This window comes from Leptopilina boulardi, unplaced genomic scaffold (genome assembly GCF_019393585.1).
Source record: "Leptopilina boulardi isolate dan_hultmark-lab unplaced genomic scaffold, ZJU_Lbou_2.1 LbouV2_216, whole genome shotgun sequence".
Lineage (NCBI taxonomy): Eukaryota > Metazoa > Arthropoda > Insecta > Hymenoptera > Figitidae > Leptopilina > Leptopilina boulardi.
In genome coordinates, this window is record NW_026137770.1 from 2,497,153 (window position 1) to 2,523,101 (window position 25,949).

The 25,949-nt window shown below is 25.9% G+C and overlaps 1 protein-coding gene across 21 annotated transcripts in view; it reads left to right on the forward strand.

The window, feature by feature from the left end:
• Positions 1-856: 856 nt before the first annotated feature.
• The window catches only part of LOC127279535 (tropomyosin Per a 7.0102), a 46,077-nt gene continuing 20,984 nt past the window's right edge, over positions 857-25,949 (forward strand). For 2 of the 21 annotated variants that reach the window (XM_051301960.1, XM_051301959.1), the window contains exons 1-4: positions 859-1,039; positions 4,926-5,062; positions 5,368-5,493; positions 24,834-24,967. In XM_051301960.1, coding sequence (XP_051157917.1) covers positions 4,949-5,062; positions 5,368-5,493; positions 24,834-24,967 — 374 coding nt within the window. In that variant the 5' untranslated portion in view covers positions 859-1,039; positions 4,926-4,948. Of the gene's footprint in view, positions 1,040-4,925; positions 5,063-5,367; positions 5,494-8,196; positions 9,267-15,520; positions 15,832-24,833; positions 24,968-25,949 lie in introns of those variants that run through there. The other 19 variants (XM_051301956.1, XM_051301963.1, XM_051301945.1 and 16 more) reach the window with 14 other exon arrangements.

Sequence of the window (25,949 nt, forward strand, 5' to 3'; positions counted from 1 at the left end):
AAAAATGTGCCCACCTTCCTTGAAGTTACTTCCTTTAATGATGTCTCATCCAGGAGAAAATTTGATGAACTTTAAAATCCCGATGACTTTTCGTAAGTGTATAAAAAAAAGTTTTTATTCTAATCGATTATAATTTATTTGAATTAAATAAATTTAATTTTTAACTCAGAACTAATTATTTATTTAGCTCCAAGGAAAATATTTTCTTTTTCTCTGAATACATTTTAGTAGAATTTTTAATTGACTTATTGATTTAAAATTTTCTTTCGAAATTTTTGCAAAAATTTAGCAATTTTTTAGTGCAATAAAATATTTTTAACACGAAGAACTTGAAATGCTTTGAATCAAAGAAAGTTTTTGGTAAATTAAATAAATGTGAAGAAAACAACGTGAAATGAAATAATAAAATTCAACCAAATTTTCCGGTAAATTTTCTACATCTCTAATATATATGAGGATTCTATTTTTAAAAATTCGAATTCAAAAATAAAATCACTATTATAGAAAGACTTGTAAAACACTTTTTTTTCTATTTCTTCTACTGATTTATTGACATATCGTTTTCTTTATTTCTGTGCCCATAATAATTATTTTTATTATATCATTTAAATTCCTTAATATTATGTCTAATTGATGTACAGAATTTTCAGAACGATTTATACAATGGGATAAAGTTTTAATTTTTAGATGTTCCATTTTTCTTATTCTAACGACAATTCTTTTTTTTTTCCTAGGATGTCGTTTGGATCCATATAATATTTCTTCACACAGAAAGAGACGTGTCTCTTTTAACTTAAAAACGTCCGTTCTTTTGGTAGTCGGGAATCTAAAGATACCCTCGGACCGTGGCATTTCTAGATCTGCCGTGGATCAGGGTTTGAAGAGCGGGGCATTGTCGACGCTTTGGTGATTTTCTTAAAGCGTCCTCAAAAGAAGAAGGGAGATTGCCGAAAGCTTCTCAACTCTACCAGTCCTGACTTAACCCACAAGTCGGTAACATCGACCGTCAGTTGACGACGATTCTTTTTCGAGTACTTGCGTGAGTACATTTCTTGTATTTTGTTTGTTTTTTTTTATTTTAAAGAAAAAAATAAGAGATTTTTACGAATTAAAAAAAAAAAAGAAAAGTGTTCGCGATTTATTATTTTGGAAACTTGTGGAGTGATTATTTAATATTCATAGTGAATTTATTGTTTTTTTGATGATTTTTTTCGTGAAAACAAAATTTTTTGGTGTTGGATCAAAGTTCATTTATAGTAAAATCTGTCAATGATTATGACAAATTATTAAAATCAAGTTTTAGTTCGTGCAAAGCGTTCAATTTATTTTGATTATTATTTTACAAACGGGAAAATAATTTTAATTGATTATTATCTTTTGGCTTATGACATTTTTTTTTTTGAAGCAATTTTTTATTTAAATTTTGGAATTTATGTATGAATTATTTTTTAAAGTTTAAAATTATTAATTCGATTTATATTGAATTTGGTAATTTTTTTTGTTATTTAAATTAGTTGCTTTTGAATTTTTTTTTTAATTTTCAAGTAGTTTTGCATTAAAATTTTACAGTAGTTTTATAATTAATTTTTCTAGTGTTTTATAATTTAAATATTTTAATTAGTTTTGTATTAAAAGTTTTTAATTACTTTTGTATAAAAATTTTTAGATTTCATATTTAATTTTCTAGTGATATCGTAAAAAAATTTGCTTTAATAGTAAGTGAATGATTTAATGATTACATTTTGAGAATAGAAAAGGAATTCAAACATTTGGAGAAATAAAAGAAGGAAGTGACGTCTTTGATGCGAAAGACTTCCTCTTTTGAATCTATAAATTGTTTGCTGTTTAATGTCAATTAAATTATTTAAAAATTTCCTTTTTTTATAAAGACATACAGACAAAATAATATTTAATTTAAAAAAAATTAATGTTAACTTCATAAAGTTGGAACAATAATTAAAATAAAATAAATTTTTAATAATATTATTAATTATCAATTAAATTAGTCACAAATAATTCAAATTAATTTTAATTTTTACGAAAATTTAGTACTGTAAATGATAAAAAGTACAGCCCTGACATGTTTCCTATTTATAAAATTTCAATGAGGTCAACTTTTGAAAATTCGAAATTCTTTCAAAGCATGTTTGCAATAACTATTTCATTTTTTTCTAAAAATAATAAAATACTTTTAAACTTTAAAATGAGAATTAAAAATATATTTTGTAAACAAACGAATTTATCAAGTTAATTGATGAAAAATAAGAAATATTTTTCAAACAATAAATAATAATTATTAAATGTCAAATTAAATAATAGGATTAAATAATATGAAACTATAGTTGTTCTTTTAAAACTTGTGTTATAAGTCCATTTTTTGGATGCAGCCCAAAAATGGATAGCAAGCAGGAAATGAGTTTTAAAGATCTGACTGCTCGTAAAAGAAATAGAAAATTTAATTTTTCGAAATTTACTTTACTTTTTTTTAAAAAATATAAATAAAAAAAAAAGTAAAATAACAAATGAAAATTGTTTCTAATTTTGACAAATTTTATTGAAGATTATCTTAAAATCTCTAGAACCAACTGTTACGAAAATTTTCAAACTATTGACTTATTATTATTATTTACAGAAAAATTTTTTTTTACTATTATTTACATTATTATTTATTTACAGAAGTTACTCTCGAATTTTTTATTATTATTATAAAGTTATTTGAGAATTTACAATTTTGTATACAACAAAAAACAATTTTGAAATAAATTTTTTTTTTATTAGTCTCATTTTACAAATATTAAAAAACCAGACTTCTGTTTGAAATAAATTTTATAGTATATTTTCAAAACTTATATTTATTAACTTTAATATTCATTAAGTAATTTTTGAAATTTATTTTAATCAATTAGATATTAGTTATTTTACTAAATTTACAAACCTCGTAATTTAATCAATTTTTATATTAATTAAATTTGAACTTTAATATTTTAATTTGAAATGAAGGAACAAAAGTTTAATATGCAAAAATGAAGAGTTAAATATTCTTAAGTGACAGTTTAAAAAATCTAAATATCTCAAGTCAAATAAAAAAAAAGAGGAATCTGATATGAGCGCACTAATATTTCTGTAAACAAATAACTGAGTTATAATTAAAGTGCCATTGTCTCTGAATTAAAAAATAAATCTAATGAGAATAATTTTGTTTTTCTTCAGTGAAAAAAAAAATTTTTTATCATAAAGCTGGTGTGTACGTTGATAGATTTTTTTCTTTTTGAGATACTGAAAAAATAATTTTTTAATTAAAATTCTATTGGATTTCATAAAATTCAACATAATAACTCCAGATGATTATAGAAGAAATAATCTATTATTTATTTTAGTGTAAGAGGACACCGTCTTTGCGACGGATAGTCGTCGACGATGTTCGATATGTGTAACCCGAAATGGCCAGAAGGAGGCAAGCAACGCCTCCGCTCTTGTCCCGGTGTAAAAATAACCCTCCCTCTTGCGATTCACGTGAGAGGTCGGTTCGAGGATCTCTGCGTGTAAAAACTAACGGAATATTTCTTGCATCATTCACCATTAAAAACAAAACAAAAAAAAAAAAGAAGAAAAAGAAACGCTTTACATCTCCCCCTTTCGCCACTCTTTCTAATTGTGTCGAACGCTGCGATTGCAAGATCAAGTGCGTGGGAGGGCAAAAGTTTACGTCTTTTTTTTTATTCAACATGGATTTCCAAATTCCTAATGTTCTAAACTTAGAAAAAGTCCGATTTAAAAATTTTTAAATTGACTTCATTTATTTTTTGACTACTTGATGGGATTTTTATTTTTTTAAAAACAAAAAAGAAAATTTATTTAGTAGTATTATGTTTTAAGTAAACAAGAAGGTTTCTTTTTTTGATTTATGAATTAATTTGAATTTTATTCTTTTTATTAAGTATCATAGTAATAATATGATATTAGGATTCTACTTATTGATCATTTGAATTTAATTGAAATTATCAGAAATTCTGTTTGAATTCAATTTCAACTTTTGGAAATTCATTTTAATTTGAAGATAAAAATTACTTTTTCTGGAAATTTTTTTTTAAAATTTAATTTAATCTCTTAAAAATCTCCTTATTTATTGAAAAAATTAAATTTAGTGAAATCTTTGAATCGATTTTTCAAACTCGAAATTCCGAATTGATGGTCAATTATCAAGGACCTTCTCCAGTTTTTTTTAATCGATGATTCCAAAAATACTATCCGTAAAAAATGTTCTTAACTTGGAGTCTTATTTCCAAAAGAGATTATTAATCTTCTATAGAATTATACTTAAGTAATGATAAAATGAAAGATGTAAAAATTTGTAATGGACCCTTTTAGTTAGATGACATTATATTTGGTCCTGATTGATAATAATGTTTCGTATCAAGTGTAAGCAGAAAGAGTCCAGACTTTCTGCAGCCAAGACCTTCCTCTATAAATAAAATGCCAGGCTGTTCGCTAATTATATATCGATGCATACAACCAACACTACTTGCTTTTCACGCGTCAATTTTTGACGAAAAAAACATCAATTTTCGAAACCCATTAGAGATCAATTCCGTTAGATCCATTTTTAAACAGCTTTAATCGAATAACTATGTTCAATTGATGATTTGATAATTAATTTCCTAATTTGTCAGAAAGGAAGAAAAAATTGGCTCAATAATTCAAATGTTTGAATTTTTTGTTTCAAAATATTTTTAAAATTTTTAGAGAAAATATGTTTATGAATATAGAGACAATGAAAAAACGAATTTGAAATGTAAATCTAAAGAAAAATTACTTAGTTAATTTATATTTTATAATTAATTAATTTTAATTAAATTTTATAGATTCAATTTATCATGTTTATTTTGAATATAATTTTTAATATATATTTTTTTTGTTTATTATAGAAAGAAAACACTAAACAGACACCATGGACGCCATTAAGAAGAAGATGCAAGGAATGAAGTTGGAGAAGGACAACGCGATGGACCGCGCGTTGCTCTGCGAACAACAAGCTCGCGATGCCAACGCGCGTGCCGAAAAAGTATGTTTAAAAATTTTTTTTCATAAAAAAAATTCTTTGTTATTTTTTTAATTTAAACTTTAAGGGAAACAAAGTAAAAACTGTTAATTTTGTTAATAATGAAATAAAACAATGATATAAATTTGAGAAAATTTATATAAGGTAATTATTACTTTTTTTAAATCAAAAATTTTGATAATCTTATAATTTAAAATTAATAATTAATAATAAAAGCAATAAATTAATTCTAATTATTTTATTTATTTATTTAAAGAATTATCTTTTTATTATGTGAAATATTGAAATATTGTTAATTATTTTTACAGGCAGAGGAAGAGGCTCGTGCTCTACAGAAAAAGATTCAAACCATCGAAAATGAGCTTGATCAAACACAAGAGGCTCTTATGCAAGTTAACGCCAAACTTGAAGAAAAAGACAAAGCTCTTCAGAACGTGAGTTTTTACAGAATTTGATATTTATAAAAAATCATTAAATAAAATAAGAATATATCTTTAAGATACGATAAAATGGAGAAAACTAAATTCCATCTATTATATTTATTTACAAAATGAAAGATAAAAGCAATTAACTTTGAAGATTCGGATAAATAATTCCTCTAGAAATATATAAGAAATTGTTATACCTACTTTAAAGATTTTAGGAAACAAATTTTCTTTTATCTTCTGACAAAAATTTAACGAATCTTTGTTTCTTGTAATTTTTCTGCAAATATTAATAATGAAATTTAATGATAATTTATATCAATATAATAATAATTACAATTCTTATTATAATTGTTATTAATATAAATTAATTAATAAATATTATATTTAATTTCACATAATAGAATTTCATATTTTAGTTAAATGAAAATTTAAAATAAACAAAGAATCGATGAGTTATTATTTTGAATAAAGTGAAATATTACTAATGAAATATATTTTTAAAGATAAAATTGAAAAAAATTTGCGATCGTTTACTTACGATGCATTTCCGGAAAAAAGTGCTGGCATTTTATTGTCAGCCATATGTTAAACTTAGATTCATAATTGTGATAGTATGAGAAATATGTAAATATTACAACGTAGTTCAAAGAAATATTGTTTTCAAACAGTATATCTATATATCTGACACGCAAAAAGATCAGCACTTTTCATCAAATAAAGCATTTTATTGCTAAAGAAAGTTCCGCGATTATAATTTTTGAATTTATTACTATATAAAATATTATCTATTGTTTTTTAATAATCAAGGAATTTATTAAAAATTTTTGTTAATATATCTTATTTTAATATTACAAAAAAATAGATAAAAATTAATTAATAATTAAATATCTGCAAAGTATTAGATCAATTATTTAATGGAAAAATTCTGAGTCATTTTTGATATTGACCAATATATATATATATGATGGTATCGTATCATTGACCTTGTGTATGGTTTACTTTCATGTTCGATTCGGTCATTTAAATCAGTAGACACCAAAGCCTTGAAGTTCTGGAAGATTTCACCATATTAGGTACATCAATGACAATAATGTAATCATACAAAACGATTGAAAAAATCCATATATGGAATTGTCCTTCTTATTTCAAGTTTCATATTTTCGATTTTTTTTTTTTGTGCAAAAAAAAAATATTTCAATGTCTTTCCGGTTTATATTATTTAAATATATTCCGAACTTCAATTTTCTTGGTTTTCTTTATCGTTAAATATTACAGTATATCAGAAGTTGATGACATGGATATAATCAAATTGACATTTTTCAATTAAAATTCTACTAAAGTAAACAATAGTAAATTTAAATTTACTAATTGTATAATATTATTTATTTATTAATTAAGCTTCAGCCTTTCGGCCCAGAAGTGGACTTGGTTTAATACAAAATTTAAAAAAATTACTAGTTGTATAATATTAACCATAATAATTATTATTATTAATGTTTAACAATGTAAAATTCAAATTTTATTAATAGAGTATTAGAATTTAGTTATATTATTATATTGAAGCAAGTTAAAAAGTTTTGATATTGTTCAATAGATCAGCATTGAACTGTAGTTTATACAAAACATCTTCAACGGAAGTGACAGCTGTTATTTCTATTTTCTTAAAGTGCTAAGATTAGAATGATCATGCCTCTGGAAATCTTGTTCTATAATTGAAAATGGAACAGTTAAAATCTAACTTTTATCAACTCCAGTTTATTTTCAATTTTTCAAAGTTTTACTTACTACTTTGTGTTTTCTCTGAAACGTCTAAAACAAATTCAATTGACATAACCTCAGATTCGTATATTTACTTTTTCATAAAATTATATATTATTAAAAGCAGTTAATTGTTTTTAATAATAAAATTTAATTTTGAAAAATAAAGATAACTTTTCTTATATTGAATGTCGAAAGTGATTTCTTAATTTTGGGGGTGGGGAATCCCAAAATATTTTAAATTTTGTATTTATTTTCCATTACACTTCAAGAATAAATTAATTTAAGTAATTAATATTGCTTATCAAGTTTTTCATTGAATAAATTACAATAAATGTGGTAAATCGAGACAGTTTATGTTTTTTTTTTTGTGCAAAATTAAAAGCACCTTTAGATTAATGTGCGTTCACATGGGCGGTGGGCAGGGTTAGGAAGTTATTATCTCTAACAATAACGAATTTTCATTGGATGGTAATATTTCCGGTAATATAACCAGCCAATCAAGTTTCCTAAATGCATAATTACCCAACCTTGCAAAAGAATTTCAAATTTCCCACAATTATTAGTTTAGAGATATGGTGTTCGTGTACATTTAAATTCGTTTCTTCTGGTCTTAAATTAAAAGAAATAATTATAATTTCCCTATTTACAGTAATCAGTAAATAAATTTGTAAATTGGCATTTAGATTTGAAAAATTTGTATCTTTATATTAAAATACGTGTAAATGTAAAAATTTGGGGAATTGTTTTTAGAGGTTATGTCAATGTTTATTAGGCCAAAAAAATTGATTTCAATTATAAGATGGCGCGAGGAAATGTTCGCGTAGAATTAAATCTTTGGAATTGAGATACCGAGTGAGAGTTTCAATTTTAGTGTTGAGGTTCACCACGTCGCGCGCAAGAACGTAAAATAGTAGTACGATTCTTGTGCGTATCAAAAACAGAAACACAGTGTGTGTGTGTGTATGTGTAACAGTATTGAGAAGACGTTTATAAATCCATGTAGCGTGAAACACGTATGCGTGGGCCGATGTATATATGTATAGAGGCAATGTCGACGACGGTGGCAGCAGCATCAGCTGCAAAAGAACGTGTGGCAGTGCCAGAGAAAATGGCGGAGTGTCCGGTGCGGTGGTAGCAGTACTGGTATAGCATATAGTGATCGACGGAAGGGAGGTAGGACGCGAGGGCAGAAGGACATGGAGCACGCGCTCACGTCGACGACGAGACGTCGCGGGCATCAGCATCATCCACGGCATGCAACACGAAGACGTGTTGACATTTCCAGCAGAGGACCCGCGCAGTGTGGCCCTGCTGGAACAACGACAACTTTGACAGATGACACAGCTGATTCCAAGACAACGACAACAACGAGTCCTATCATTGGCAACAATGACGTGACAACAACGTCTACAGCACATGAGGAACCTAACCTCACCACCGTTCTCGTGTCACCTCGACGTTTACCTGCTTTTCGCAAGACTCTCATCGATTCAAAAAACACGTTCCCTGATTCAAAACAACAATCAATCAATATAAAAATTCATAATAATGAATCAAATGTCAATATTGAAATAAAAAATCAAATTCCGGATATCAAAGATAATGTCCAAAAAAGGCCCGCGCAGTGTGGTCAGGACATTAGAAAAAAGATAAATAAACGAAAATTTAAAAAATCAGAAGATCCGGATGAAGCACCTCGGATAGAAACAGAATCAAATTTAGATAATCGAGGAAGCCCCGAACCTGAGCACGCGGACGCAAGGGTTCGGGGAGATGGGAACTCCGATGACGAGTCTATTAACGTTGAGGATGATCCTGAACTAGCTGAACTTGCAAGATTACGTTGTCCAAGCGAACGAACCGAAGTCGAGGCTGAAAGAGAAGCAAGAAGAAGAAAAAGATGCGCCGATTATCCTGGATTGGCCTTTGGCTGCTCTATTTTTTCCAGCGATACAATGATGAAGTTCAATTTAATTAGAAATGAACTTGTGAATATTACGGGCAATCAGCTGAAAAGGGTTAGTATTAATTGTGGAACAATCTGAATCCAATATTTTTATCTAAATTATTTTAACCTATTCTTGATTTCAAAAGAAAAAAAAATTTATTGTATATTTAAAGATTCAGATGTTTTAATCATCACTGACATCAAAATGTTCTTTTTTTTTTAAAAGAAAATTTTCTTCTGCCAGATATAGCTTTAAAACATGTGTTTCAATATTTATAGATCTTTAAAAGCAAGGTTGCTTAATGTTCTTATTTGAATTCTTGAAAGTAATTTCGTTTATAAACAGAAGTCAATGTGCTTTGAAATCTTGCATATTTATTTCGTCAGAACAAGTACTTTATTATTTAAAATTAAAATTTAATTACATATTCGTTTATTAATATGTATTAAGCTCTTTCTTCTCAAAATAGAAATTTTGTTTGTGTAGAAATAATAATAATAACAGTAAATATTTGAAGAAAATTTATTTGTTTATCAAAATTATTGGATTCACATTGAATTTACAAATTTATTATGAATTTTAGAATATTCGTGAAATAATAATGTCACATTATTAAAATCAAAATAATAATTGCATTTTATGCAATTAAAATGAGTATAGGTTAAGGCAATTGATATCATAAATTTATTATATATACGTACATTTAATAAATGATATACATATTCAGATGGTTATAAATTGAAAAAGAAAAAAAAACAGGTTTTTTTTCGTTTTTTATTCTATATTTGAAATTTTAATTGAAAAATGTCAGTTTGTGATTAATCGATTTATTTAAAGAACTTATCGTAAAGTTAAATAAATGTTGAAAATAGATTAAAAGCTCTCTTTAAAAGTGAAATTTTATAGGAGAAAATTAGATTTTTTTTTAGAAAATTGAAAGAAGGAAAATTCAATTTGTAGAGATAATTTTTATATGTTGAACTCTCGTTTGGTATTTCGCTTCTTGTCTTTAGGTCATGGAGTTTTTTTTTTCTATCGAATCAGATGACACGATTGGCAACCAGGTCTTCTTTCCGTGTCTAATTCTGTTCGAGTGGACATTTAGATTTGAACTTGAAGCATCGAAGAATGCTGGAATTTTACATTAAAAACTGAAAACTTGATATTTATTTTTCTATTTCAATGTTTTTTGATTTTAACATATTAGTGAAATAATTGTCGTTTATTTTATTGTTTTTGCTTTGACTTTCTTTGTAGGTTTAATTTTTATTTATATTTTTCATATTCATGACTTGCATTTTTTAGTTTTTGTATTTATTCTCTCAATTAGATTTCTATTGTTTAGGGTAGATTTTTATTGTTTTGGTTGGATTCTTTAGATTTTTATTTTCATTCGTTTCATATAAATTTTTAATAAATACGTGCTCTGTTAAAAAATTGTATCTTTCTCTTTCATGTTTCTGCATTCTTCAAGCACTGACGCACATGGAACAAAAATATTCTTTAAAGAACAGCGTTTGGCAGGAGCAAAGGAAATTTTATTACATTTTGAAAGAATAATATTTTATTATTCTTTTCTCTAATTTTGAATTCTCTATTATAATTCTATTACCTGGGTAAAATTACTTTTTTGTAAACAATATTCGTATACGACATTCTTGTCACATGAGAACATAATTATTTTTGTAATTAAGTTTAATCTTATCGCAAAACGATTGTCTAAGAGATTTGTTATAATTAATCGAAAGTGTAATAATAATGATGATTTTCCATTGTCTTCGCTTAATGTGGAGCAATTAACAATTTTCGAATGTATAGTCTTTTTCAGTTGAAATGAATTGTAATCATTTTCTTGGGATTAATTTTCACCTTCGCCTTCTGAGAGTTGACAACGAATCTTGTCGTTGAACAGTTGGCTTTCTAAAAATACGATGAGTGCGATCCAGTGACTTTAATTTTGAGCACCCAAAAGGGGGTTGCGTAAGCGCGGCTCCCGGAACGGACGGATCGTTTCATTTCTCTCTTTTCCTCTCCATAGCATCGAGAATACATATACATATGTAGATATATACATATTAGTGCACCTACGCCTACGCTAACCTGAGAATTTAGAGCATTGTATATAAGTTAAATTGGATCGTCTAGCTGCGCAAAGCTACTGAGACTGAAAAGTCACTTTTAATTTTACTTTAATACCTATTGACACTTGGATTTAAATCTTCCACTACTGTCATAATAATAACATAACAAAAACAACAATAATGATGTTTATTACATTTTTTACTATACGTCAAAATAGTTGAAAATATTTTGACTAATGCCAGAACTTTTAATTTAACTTTAGTTCGAAAATAAATTTTAAAGTATTTTTGAAATTATTTTCTGTCAAAAATAACTTGAATTAGCTTTAAAAGTATTTTTTTTTTAATTTTCATTTTTCAATAAAGAAAACATAAATTAAAAATATTAATTTAAGCCAAAAATAGGTTTTGAACTATTTTAAAAACTAAATTTTCAGTTAAAATATCTAATGAACTATTTTTGGAACTAATTTGAGCAGAAAATTGTAACTAAATTGTTTTTAGTTAAAAATAACAATTAAATTTTTTTTGAAATTATAATGTCAAAAATATTTATTTAATCTTTTTAAACTCTGTCGGAGTCAAAAAATATTTTGAATTTATTTATTTAGAAATAAATAAATTTAAATTAAAAAATAACAAAATATTCTTTTTCTAAATTAATTTGCTTAGGTTTTCGGTTATTTTTGAAATTAATTTGAATAAAAAATATTTATTGAATTATTATTTTTTAATAGTAATTTGAATCAATGTTTTATTTATTTATTTAAGAATTTTACAATATTTATTTAGATATTTTAATTGAAATCATCAAATCAAATTATTATTGAAAATTAATTTAAATAAAAAATAACTTCTTTTGGAGTTATCCTCATGAAATTTGAGTCGAAAACGATTGTTAAATTACTTTTGAAATTAATTTGAATTAAAAATTTAATTATTTTTGAAGTTTATTTGAGTTTTAAAAATAACTATTCAGGTATTTTAAAATCTAATTAACTCAAAAATAAATATAGAGGTACTTTTTACAATTTATCTGAATTAAAAATTACTTTTTATTCTTTAAATTTATATATTTAAAAATAAATGAAAGAATATACTACATAAGTTTGTTTGAAACTTTATCATTGAATGCACGAAAGCTGGAAATTCAAGTCATCAGATAAGTTTTGATTCTGATGTATTTTAATTGGCATAATTAATTTATAAAAAAAAAAAAAAATGTACTACTACCGTAAGAAATTATCGACTTAATTTTTATTACTTTTTGTTTAGTTTTATATTGAAATTTTTAACGTTCATAAAAAACTCAACTGAAATGTTGCTATAAATTACTGTTGTAACTGAAAATAAAAAAGTATTTAAAATTCTCATTAGTCATTATACGATAAGAATAATTTATTCTGAAATATTTAAAAAGAAAGATTGAAAAAATTTCCCAATACACTAAAATTTGAAATTTTATTTCTTTCTTTATTTTTTAACAGTTGAACAAAGAAATAAAAATAATTCTTTATATAAAAAATAAAATGTTATGAGATTAATTAAAAATTTTTTATTAACTATTTAAAACTAATAATTGAAGGTAAAATTTTATTTTTATAAAATATTTTTTTATCGAGATTAATAATTAAAAAAGTTATATATTTAATTAGGTATATTAGTTACGTTTATTTATAATTATTGAACTCATTTGTTATTTATATTGAAATACATAGTTCAATTTCAATGTCATCAATGAAATAATACATTTTATAACTTCCTCGTATTTCAACTAACGTCGAGGCAATTGACCCTTTGGCGATTATGCACTTGAGCAACAATGTGGGTATAAATCTAGTTTGATTTAATTGCATACTCAAAAGCCTCACCCATTTTTAATTGCTTCTTTCATCATAGTCACTTAATTGTAAATCCTTAATGATTTTAATTAAATTTTTTAATATTCTTTCATTTGTAAGATATGTATAAAAAAACGTTCTGAACATTTAAATCAGTAAAATTTTTTATTTTATTTAATTTTTTTTATTTTAATTAAATTATTAATTAATTATTATTCTAATTTAAATTAACATTAAAAGTTATCATAACATTTCATTTTTAATTAATAACAGGGTGTCTACTAATCCTGGAAGTCCTGGAAATGTCTTGGAATTTGAAAAAATGTCCTGGAATTTTAATTTTTGTCCTTGAATTTTTTATATTTTGTCAATCAAGTTAAAAAAAATTCATTAAATAAGTTAAATGAAAATTTACTTAAGTAATTAATTAATTTTTTAATAATTTCTAAAAACAATAGTTCAACTAAAAATTTTTTTATTCCTTAAGGTCATCCAATTTAATGTCCTGGAAAGTCCTGGAAAAGTCCTGGAATTTTAATTCAGATTTTTAATAGACACCCTGTTAATAAATATAAAGAAAAAATAATAAATAATTGATATTAAAAAGTGATAAATTAATAATTAAATATTAAAAAATATGTTCAATTTATCCTTTATTTTCAGATATAAAAGTAATTTATTATTTATTTTGTTAATAATAAATTTAGTATTAAATTTAATTAATTAAATTAAACTATTTTTCTTGAAAGTTTTATTTAATCGTGTCAGGTATAGATTATTAAATTGTTAACAAAAGTCAGTGATTTGTGTATGTCTATTGAAAAAACGTATTGCGGATGTCATACGTAATGAAAATATATAGTGACGTTTTGATGATGTTTCAAGGTTTTAGAAAGTTTATACGAGACAGTATAAATTTTTCCCAACAATGGTATTAACGCGTTCATACTTTTTTTCAATTTGTAAATGAATGTAATCAGCGGAAAATTGAACTTTCATCTTGTTATTCAGAGATGATTGTTACGATAAAATCAATGAAATATTAATTGACCTTTATATTGATCTTTAATAATTTCAAAATTAATGACACGTGAAGCGATTTTTTAAATATATTCATTGCTTGTGATTTTTTATTATTTGTTAGAAAAATAATCAGTTTGTATAAGAAACTGAAGTTAAAAATATAATTTTCTTTTCTTGATTTAATAATTATTATACAAAAAACTGATATAGTTTTACTTTTATTAAATATAAATTTAAAATTTCTTTTTTTTCAATAATAATTTTTTTGTAATATTTTTCAATTGTAAATTTACTTATTTTTGTATTTATTGTTCTTTTTTTTATTTATACATATTTTAAAAAATTACATTAACTTTTTATAAAATACTATTTATATTTAATTTTAAATTATATATTAATTATTCTTTTTTTTCTTTTGGCGATGTTTCAAATTTTTTTTTATTTATCAATAAAAGAAAATATCTTTACATAAAGATATTTTGCAGACCTGTAGTTAGGGTTGTCAATAGACAGGCGAGCTAACAGTCGGTAATGTAGGATTTTTGTAAACAGAAAGCAAGTAGCAGTTATTAGTTTATTTATTGTAACATTTAAAAAGTAGAAGTGAACTTTAAAATAATAGATTATGAATCAAATGAAGCATTTAACTTTTCATTGATTTTTATTGTTTTTCTTTATTGATCACGGGACTGAATGACAATAAATAAAAATTTACAATTCAGTTTTTATTATAATTTTCTTTATTCAAAATAATGTTTTTTTTTCACAAAGTAGAATTTTTTCTCCAAAACTAAATATTAATTAAATATTTATAATTTCTTGAGAAGGTAATTTATTTTTAAAAATAGTGAAGAAAAGTTTTTGAGGTTAAATTTTCAAAAACAAATTTATCATGTGACACTAATAAAATTAAATGTACCGGTGGCTTTGAAACATTAAAAGAAGAAAAAAAATTAACGGGATCAAATGAAAGGGCAAACATTGACAGGATTTCTGGAACAATGACTAATTTGTTCTCATCGTAATTCAAATTGACGAGCGGGATATTGAACGGGCGCGGTATTTCCGGGGCTTTGAAAAAACAACATGTCTCATTGGTGGATATCCCGGGATTGTCGACGGATCCCAACTTTATCGATATCTATATATCGTGTTTAAAAACATGATGAATCTAAATGAAAAAAAAAAATATATATATATATAGTTCAAAAGGGAAATGACTCTGAACTGTCGTCCTTCCTACCGTATGTCCTCGATAAGCCGAGGAAAAAAAAAAGTTGTGGGACTTATTTTCCTCCCGTTCAAAAAACCGATTGTTGAAGGGCGAGGGACCATCTCATATATTGTGCGCACGCGCACCACTGTCAAAGTCAGCCATTTTGCTTTGAAAGCAGCCAGTGGTTGCTCGTGTTCCGACAGTTCGAACGACGTTCGTATAAGCTCGTACGACAAAAATCACTTTATATAGCGTTCGTTCCGATTTTCGCGAGTCGGCGGAATTTTTTTTCACGATCTGTCGACAAAGTTTGCGAGTATCGGCGGGCCAAAATGTCGACACAAGTGCAGGGATCTTTACTTGATGTGCTCAAGAAGAAAATGCGTCAAACAAAAGAGGAAATGGAGAAATATAAGGACGAGTGCGACGAGTACCATAAGCGGCTACAGATGGAAATTCTTCGTCGTGAGGAAGTGAGTGTACCTAATTTTTTTGTTTTTCTACACTCACAGTATGTATCCTTCACGACGTTGACTCAATCTCTCTCTATATATATATATATGATTGCATTTTTTTAGGATGAGTGTCTCTTGCAAAAAAATTTCTCACTTTTATGCTTTCATTCTAACCGCAATACACCAAACCGGGTGTTTAATTATTGATATATTATGTCTCGCGTGTGTCTTGAATTTTTCGTGAAAATTAAAAATTCTTGTTACCGGCGTCTCCAGGTTGGGATCGATTCATTCTTGCGTGTCAGCCCTACAACACAGTCGTCAAGCCGAAACCTACCTTCAACCGGGGAGGGGCACCTCGCATTCTTCTCGCGTGTTCACCGGACAAACTAAAGTCGCGTACTTTTAACTTATAAACGCCGTGTTAACCTTTCCACTTTGCATATTTAGTCGTTAATATGATGGTATTTTGATTATTCGATAGTCTCTCTACTCCTACGAAATTTTCTGATAATGTTTATTAGTCTGAGGTCATGCGGCATTGAAATGTTCCAATGATGATGATGATGACAGGAAATAAACTGACTCTCTTATATTAATGTTCCAAAGTTTCTTCTGTTAATTTGTGTATAAAAAAAAAATGATTCCCGACAGGATTTCTGGCTGTTGCGTTTTAAGAAAACAATTTTCTTGGTTGTAATGTAAAATTTACTCACATGAAAGTTTATTTAGAAATCTTAGGTTAATTAATGTATTTAGTTTGATGAGCAGTTACTTTACACAGGGAAATTTCGAAATATTAACATCTAAATTAAAACAGTTACTCAATTTGGATTTAGAATAATTTTTGGTATGTTGGAAAAATTGAAAATGTAATTGCAGAAACAGTAAAATGTTTACTATTTTGTTGATTGTCATTTAGTTCTGAATTGAAAAATATTGTTGATTTCATGCTCATTGTAACTATTTAAATTTCATATTGTCACTTGTTGGAATTTTAAATATTATGGAATTGTTTCAAAAAATGAAACCAGTAATATTAAAAATATTATAGAATTTTGCAGGAGAAAGAATCATTTTTAAATTGTGTTTTTACATTAACTTTCTCTTCGATTTTTTGAAATTTTGAAGCTTCTTCCTTAAGTAGAGTCACGTAAAGGTTTAGCACGTGACATTTTCATTTCTAACCTTTTCAAATTGTACAATTTGCCTGAAGTTTTCTACGTTCAAATGAATGAAATAATTTTTTTCATCTATACATTTTTTTAAAAATTACTACAGCAATGAAAAATAATAAAACGATAATTTATTTTTGGATATAGAAAGCAATATTTTATAATAAAATTTGAAGTTAGAAGTATAAACTTTTTATTCATTTGAACGTTTAGCACGTCAGGTAAATGTATAGAATTTATCGGCTTCTATTTGAAGGTTTTCTTCGTTTTCTATTTAAAGGGTTTCTTAAATATTCTTTTTTTATTTCTTTCATTTATATACTACTTATGGGGGATTTTGTAGAAAATGTTTTAAATTTCTCGAAAATTTGACAGCTTATTATTTTTTTCTCTCTTTTTTTAAAATTATTGTTTATTACTTTATTATTGAGTTTTATTAATTAGTAATGTAATGCATTTAATTTTTCTAATTATGTTTTTATTAAAATTGTTTTTATTTATTTTTTTATTATTATTGACAAATACGCTGACACATGAATATTGACAAAGGATTTTGCTAACAACAAGAATTTTTTAGAACGTGTTTCGCGTATTTTATATTTCTGCAACACTTTATTACCGATTAAAAATAATGCTAATTGATATCATTTAAATTCTCAGAATGTACATACAATATAAAATATATTGAATGTCAGCAATACTAAAGTTTTTGGTGTAGTAGTCTCATTTCGAAAAATTCAAGGTCGTTGTCTGATTTGAATTATTGTCACTTGTCATCGTCAAAGATAAACTTCTCCTTTTTTTTTCTTATTCCATTATCGTTGTCAGGAAAAAAATAAATATTATTTTAGACAAGGAAAATGTGACATTTAAATACAGTTAAATAGTTTTTTTTTACTGTCAGTGGAAGAAGGAAAAAAAAAAAAAATTTTTAATTTACAGTTGTACATTAACTTTTTCATTGAATACATGTAACTTATTGACTTATGAAGTATGAAAGGGACGACCTCAACATGCTTGTCGGCTTTGATTTAACGGATTACATCGACACCTTGTTGTCCCTTTCTTGGCGTTGAATCCCTCAGAAAACATGACACAATTCATGAGTATATTTCAAACACTTGAGATAATAGACGGATTAAATTAATTAACGATAAGAGATATTTGTTCTTCAAGCAAACTTTTTTTTCACCGGTAAATTTTCTTATTTTAAATATTCATTACTGTTATTTTATTATTATTATTATTAATTCACTTTTTATTTTCCAAGAAAAGTAATTTTTGAAAATATTTAAAAATTCCCGATTATTATTAATATATTTATTATTTCGTTATGATTGATTTTAATTTATCAAATATTTTGGAATATTATTTAAAATTGAAAATACACAAAAAAAATATTTAAATATTGAAAACAATTTTGTGAAATTTAATAGGTTTTGAATTGATTAAATTTTTAACAATTGTTTCTGAAAATCGTTTTTTAATGCGATTTTAGTTTCTAAATACTGTAAATGATTTTCTATTGGTAAATACATATATTTAAAAAAAAGTCTGAAAATTATATTTACAAAATAAATTCTCCTTTTTTTTAAACGTTTTAATTTTTTCAGTAAATTTTTTGTTATCTCTCTCTCATAATACCAAAGACACTAAATTAATTGATTAAAAATAAAAAAGTTATGCTATTAAAAAGAAAAATTTATATTAAAATTTTCACCTTTTTTTTAAGGTAACAATGGATGCCTTAATAATTTTTGTGAAAAGAAAATTTGTTACTTTGTATGGTGGATGTGTACGTATAGTTTTCATTAGCGATAATCAAGTGAGATTGCGAAACAATAAAGGTGCGAGAAAGGATTAATTAAGCATTGAATGCAAGGTCTTCGCGCAGGAAGTGTCGGATGTCCAAAATAATCTGTCGCGAGACGATTAAATGCACATGCACAACACATATGATTATTAAGTATTTGCGTCATGCATATATAGTTTACAAGTACGGTGCGAATATGCTCGCATACCTACGGTAATTCCAAACACGCTACATACCGAACTTGATTCAGGTTCTTCCAGTTCTCATGATCGACGGGGTCGTTGTACAATGTGAAGTTAAGGTTGGCTGAAGGAAATAAGTGGATCAGACGTTATCTCCGCGAGTCAATTTACTTTCATACATACTAAGAATTATAATAGTATACTATATATATATATATATATATGAAGAGGTTAGAATTACAAATCAAATTAATATCGTGTCACAAATATCAAAACACAAAACTTTCACAAAATTTCTCTTTCAATAAAAGAAGATACATACATACCAATACTGTATTATAATATTTAGAAAAAATGAATTTTTTCACGATTATCCGATAATTGAAAATGAGTTTTTAAATAGTTTAAAATTTTGAACCTCAGTTTTTATATGTTTGAAGAAAAAAGAAAAATGTTTACTGATTCGAATATCGATAAGGGGATTTTGTTTCTTTAATTCCGATGATTTTGTAAATTTTCTTCGCCTTAGTCATTCTTTCGAGTATTTGTAAATTAATGATGGATAATGTCTTAATATGATTGAAAATAAAAAAAAAAGGACAATTGATGATTCACAAAATGGCAAATCTTTGAAAAGTTCGAGCCCACTTTTGCTTGAGAATATATTGAAGATGTTGCTTTTGTGTGCTGTTGAATGACTGGTCTTCAGGTATTGATTCTTTTTTTCTTTTTTTTGTAGTGGTTTGAAGACTAGGGTCAGGTTGTGTCGAACCGGAATTCCGAAAAGTGCACAAACTCCTCTCTCGGGCGTAACGAAGACGCAGGTCTTACGGTAAAAACGTCAACCTGCGCGATCTTTGCCACAAAATGCGCGTCCACGTGTGAAAAATGAGATTTCAACTCTCTAAATTTGAATTAGTAGAAAACTACTAATTCAATAGCGAGAATTTAGCAACTAATTGAAAATAGTTAAATTCTACTGAAATATCAGTTAAAATAACTAATTGACAGTTAAATAATTTGAGGTTATGTTTGAAAATAATTGAAATATTAGTAGATTTCGTTTCATTATTGTTTCAGTAACGTTTTCTACTGATAATTAGTGGAATTTAACTGTTTCAGTTATTTCTTACTGTCAATTAGTTAATTTTTACTAATTAATGTAGTGAGAATTAAGCCAGGTTTTGACTGCTAATCAGTAGTTTTCTACTAATTCAGATTTAGAGAGAAAATTACTGCCTAGCGCGGAAATATTGTTCGAGACAGTAATAATTTTTTCTTTTTATCATTTTGCAATAATTTCTATCGAATCATGAAAAATAGAAACAAAAAATAGATTTTAAAAATTCGTAATTTTAAATACTTTTATTTTGCTTTAGTAAAAAAAAATTATTAGAAAAATTTGTCAATAAAAGTATTCCATAAATATTTTTGGCTTCAAGGAAAGAGTTTTTTTTTTTAATAGACGCCGGCGATTGACAATTATGGAAGACATTAAGACTCATTGGTCTACTGACTCACCTACTAATGAGGCAGATGAGATTTTCTTTCTTTTAGGCGTTAGCGAATCAAGTATGACGAATCTATTTTTTTTCTCCTCGTCATTTAGAGATATTTATTATTATATAATAATAAATTCATTTTTTATACTAGCAAATTAGATTTTTTTAACAAATAATTAAAAAATTACTAATTAAAATTTTTTAAAAGTTCAACCCACTTATTCGTCTTCGAAAGGAAGAAAAAAAAAACTGGAATCTTGAAAACAAGTTGAGAGTATTTTCCATAACAAGCTGTACCCATTCGGTCACTGGTACGTTTGCTTAGTAATTACCTCCTCCTCGAGTAAAGAATTCGAGGTCAGTATCGAAACCCAAACTGAATATCATAATGTGATACTTATACACATTTATTGTATATGTGAAATAATGGTGTACTCCGTCCTTGACTGCAGGCTTTGTTATAGTATTATCATCTCAAACCCACGTGTCTAAAATAAAATATATGAAAGAATGAAGAAATGTTATCCGCAAGCAAATCTCAATGGTGATGATCTGAGACAACTTATCGGTTCTTTACCTTTCAAGATTTTCTGCTTCTGCAATATTATGACACGTTTCCTTATAAGATTGAGCTCTCGAATTGAAAATTCAAATTTTTTTTCTTTTTTTGAAGATAGCATCATTTTTTTTCTTGAATTTCGCGTCTTAGTCACTTCATTGGCATATAAAGATTTGTATAAGAACACAACCGCAATTTAAATCTATATGATTCGTCATTTGTCTGCAAGAGAGGTATATGACGTTATCGTTTTCTTTGGAGCGTTCAACAGAAGTTGAGAAAAAATAATGAATCTCTTCTTTACAGCTCTCTCTTTTCTAAATACATCTCTTTGACATCAACTATATGAACATATTTCATTATTGTTCAAGATGCTCTCACGATACAGCGAAAATTTTGATTTTTTTTCTTTCCTTTTACTAGAAAGTTAGAATTTAAGTAAAAAAAAAAAATAGATTTTTAAATATAAAATGTTTGAAGAAATAAAAAATTTATTTCTGACAAATAAAACTTTTATTTACGGCAAATAAATAAGTTAGTAGATTCTGAGACAATTATATACGTTTATTTAACTCAAATATATTTTATTTGGTTCAAATAAATCATTTCTCTGGGTGTAGATATTATATTTAAATAGTAATGTTGGACTCTATTTTGCAACCCAAAAGATGTAAAATTGCCGAATGGAATGTTTTGTGGTTTTTTAGGGTCCTTAATGTAATACAAATTAAACTAGATGTTTTTTTGTTAGACGTTTCGACCCTTGGTTTTTTTTAATTATATTTAAGGACCCTAAAAACCACAAAACATTCCATTTAGCAATTATATTTAAAACAATATTTTGTAATATTCGTACATAAAGAAGTTGCAAAAAAAAATTTTGTTCATTATTTTGGCTCATCTAAAATTTAGATTATATTTGAACGATAAAATATATCAAAACTTTCGGAAACGTTTTAGAGATTGTGAAATATTTTATTATAATCTGATTTTCTAGAATTTATCGAGTCGTAATATAATGTTTATAATCAATTAATGAGAAAGTGTTTTCAAACTCTATAACCTATTTTTACAATTCGTCCTTATTAAAGAATCGTTACGTCATTTTATTATATATATATATAAAAATATATATTATCTCGCTTTTAAAGGCCGTATAAATTTTCAAATATAGAAAAGAATTTCGTTAAATTTTTTTTTTATAATATATAACTATTATTTAAATATTTCATATATATATAACATTTTCACTAAGAGAAAAATATGACTCATGTTTAACGAATGTTGATTATTCGTATATATATATAAACGTTTGCATAATTTCCCATCAATGAAATACCTCCTATATATTTCTCCAAAGAACTGGAAATAAAATATTTTCCGTTTGAAAGTTAAAATATACATTAACTTTTATCAATGACGTCACATTAGTCTACTGTTGAAACTCTCTTGCAAACTAGACAAAGTGCGCAAACATTGAAATTGAGAACGTTTTTGTTTGATATTTTATTCCTGAGAGTTTACTTGATTTACAGAAAATTGTAATTTACAACTTAGAAAGTTGAAAATTAGAGAAAGAAATTTTTATAAAATCTTTAAAATCAACTGTCAATACCATAATTAATATTATTTTTATTATTCAATTAAATTTTTTTAATGATATAGAATTTGAGATTAATAAATAAATTCAAAAAGTCGAATGCTTTTTTTTCATTTGTTTGAAATATCTAATTTAAAATTTGTTTTTTTTGTTATTTTAAAAGCGTTGTCGAAATTTTATATCTAATTTAAAATTTGATTATTTTTTTATATACTAAAAGCATTTTTCTTTTTTTTTTTTAAACTACCTACACCAACTTTAAGCATTGTGTCTGGACAAATTGACCCTAATCGACATGCGTACTTAACGTATTGCATATATATATATATATATATATACATTGACCGGCTGAGTGAATTTTGTATGCATTGTACTGAGGAAGCAAATGACGCACCCATTTGATTACATTTATAAACACGTGTTTCAGGGTGTTGGGACTTTTAGTTAAAAATCAGGAATCGTGTCCATAATTGTCAGTTTATTACCGCATTGCCACAATTACTGTATACACGTATATTTTAACTAAAAACTACTGTTAGTATATTTTTATTTAATTAACGTATCAAATTTTTGACATTAAAAAGAGAGAGATTCTACAAAATTAATTTCAATGGTAATTAGTTTTCCACAAAAGTTTTCTAATTAACTTTTTAATATTTAGCATAAAATAAAACTAAAATAACAAAAAATAGAATTCGACAAAATTTTTTAATGAAATTTTTTTTAATTAAACATTTAAATTAGTGATTAATAAATAATTTTTAAATAATATTTCTTAAAATTTTTTATTAAAAAAATATTTAACGAAAAAATTAAAAAAAAAATTATTTTGAAAATAGAATCTTACTCAAAAATTTCATTTGATTATTAATGGTTAATTAGCATAAAAGCCAAAATTAAGCTTTCACAAAAAAAAAAAATTATTCTTTTAGCTTTAAGAGCTCTAATTGGATGGGCAAGCCTTCTCTTATAATGAAATCTATCAAGAAGATCTAATTTAGGAATAAATTATTTTCTCCTCATAAATTTCATGGATCTTGGCGCTTTTCATTAGTTTTTTTTTTCACCTCCCCGTTCTATAACTCTAATATACAGAATCGTGCACTAATTTTCTGATTGAGAAAAAAATTTTCAGTGCAATTACAAAAAGTAGCACTACATATATATGTGTGATAGTTTATAGTTTCTTGAAATGCTATATTCTTTTGAAGAAATTAAATTTGCTTGTTTTCTATATTGAAGATTCTCACATTCAGTGAGATCTATCATCTTATCTTAATTTGTTCCTATATATGATGCTCTGAATGAGAGTTTTGTTCTCGTGTAGAAAAAGAGAAAGAGAGATAGATAGAGAGAGCAGAAGAGTCATCAATTTGCCTGAGAAATTGTTCAATTCCCATTGCATAATTTACACACACACACATATATAATACATTTAAAAATTTATATATTGTGACGGATATCCGGACCTGACGTAAAAAAAAAAGTTGGTGATGCGTAGGACGATTCGCGCGATTAAATGCACTTTACTTCTTTCCGTTATATAGTTGTTTTAAATTCGTTCACTGAAATTAAATTAAATTTTCTTTTTTCCACTGGAAAGTATATATTATTTTAAGTTGAATGTTTCGTTTCAAAAATTTCCCAATATTTTTAATTTTATTTTATTTTGAGACAAAAATTCATTGAATTGAATATTCGATACATTTTTTTTTTATTTAATTGAATTTCAGGAGAATTTTTATTTATCATCAAATTTTCAATTGACAGAATTGTTATTTAATAAAATTTTCATTTTTTGTTAAGTCGAAATTTTACATTTAGCAGAATTATAAATTTTTATTTGTCACAATTTTTATATTTAACAAAAATTTTCAAGGACATTTCGATTAAATAAAAATTTGACCAACTATAACAAAAATGATAAATGAAAAATTTGTTGTATAAAAATCCTGTTAAATATATCAAATTTATTTTTATTTAGATTTTAAAAATACATAAAAATTACTTTTCTTTTAAAATAGTATATTTTATCGATTATTAAAATATTTAATAATTCCGATATTTTTTTTAATTAACGAATTTTTGAAATTAAATTAAATATTTGAAACAAAAAAATTCACGATAATTGCGATATTTATTCTCTGATACTGAAATAGAATTCTAAAATGTGATTTTAATTTTTTCAGGCTGAATCCGAGGTCGCTGCACTCAATCGTCGTATCCAACTTTTGGAGGAAGACCTCGAAAGATCAGAGGAGCGTCTTGCCACAGCCACTGCCAAATTGGCGGAGGCATCACAAGCTGCCGATGAGAGTGAACGGTAATGCCTTTTACTCAATCATGTCGCATTTATTGAATCTCCTTTCACCGATGGGTTTTTTTTTTTTTTTTTTGCAATTACAATTGGACGAGTGAAAGAGAAGTCGCGGTGGGAGAAGAGAAAAAAAAAGAGAATTTGACTGATGTGATATTACACTACCGCGATAATACAATATATAAACAAGAACCACAATGAAATAGCGATTACATAATAATGAATTGGCGCCAATTTATTATAGAGGGGGACTGCTCGTGATTCATTGAGATTCAGGAAAAGGATTGGTTTTGCCTTCAAAAATTGTTCCCCTATTTTAAATTGATCAATCGAATCTATTATTCTACAAAAAAAAAAGAATAAGTTCAATTAATTGGCCTCTTATCAATAAATCGTTTGAGGCTATTTTTTTTATAATGGAATATTTCAATGAAAATTGCAATTTACATTTGATTTGAATACGACGACTTTTACAAGTGGTTGTTTTATCTTCTCTTTTTCCGCTTTTATAACGATTGAATTATGACTTTGTATCAAAGTCTCTCATGTATATATATTTCTATTGTGGAAAAGATAATCTCTCTCGCCTTCTCTCTGTTTGTTACTTTTATAAATTATTACTTCTCATGTGTCATCTTAATAGTTGAGAAGATCTGCTTTACCGATAATTGTATGTAATAACTGGCGTAAGATGCGGATAATAATAGAGCATTCAACGAGAGATTACTTTAACACAATGAAGTCCACGAGAATATCGGGCGCACCAATCACTTTTAAACTGGAAAGTTGTTAAACGGTTTATTGCCTATTTACTAACAAAATGGGCGATAAGAATTTTTTTTTTCTTTTTACTTGGTTTCTATAGTAATATCACAAAATTTTCCTGTTGAAAGTGTTTGGTCTCCTTTTTTTTTATCGCGCTTTGCAATTTTACAATTATGAAAATTAATCAATCCTTTTCTTGAAAGAGTGATAATTTTTTAATGAG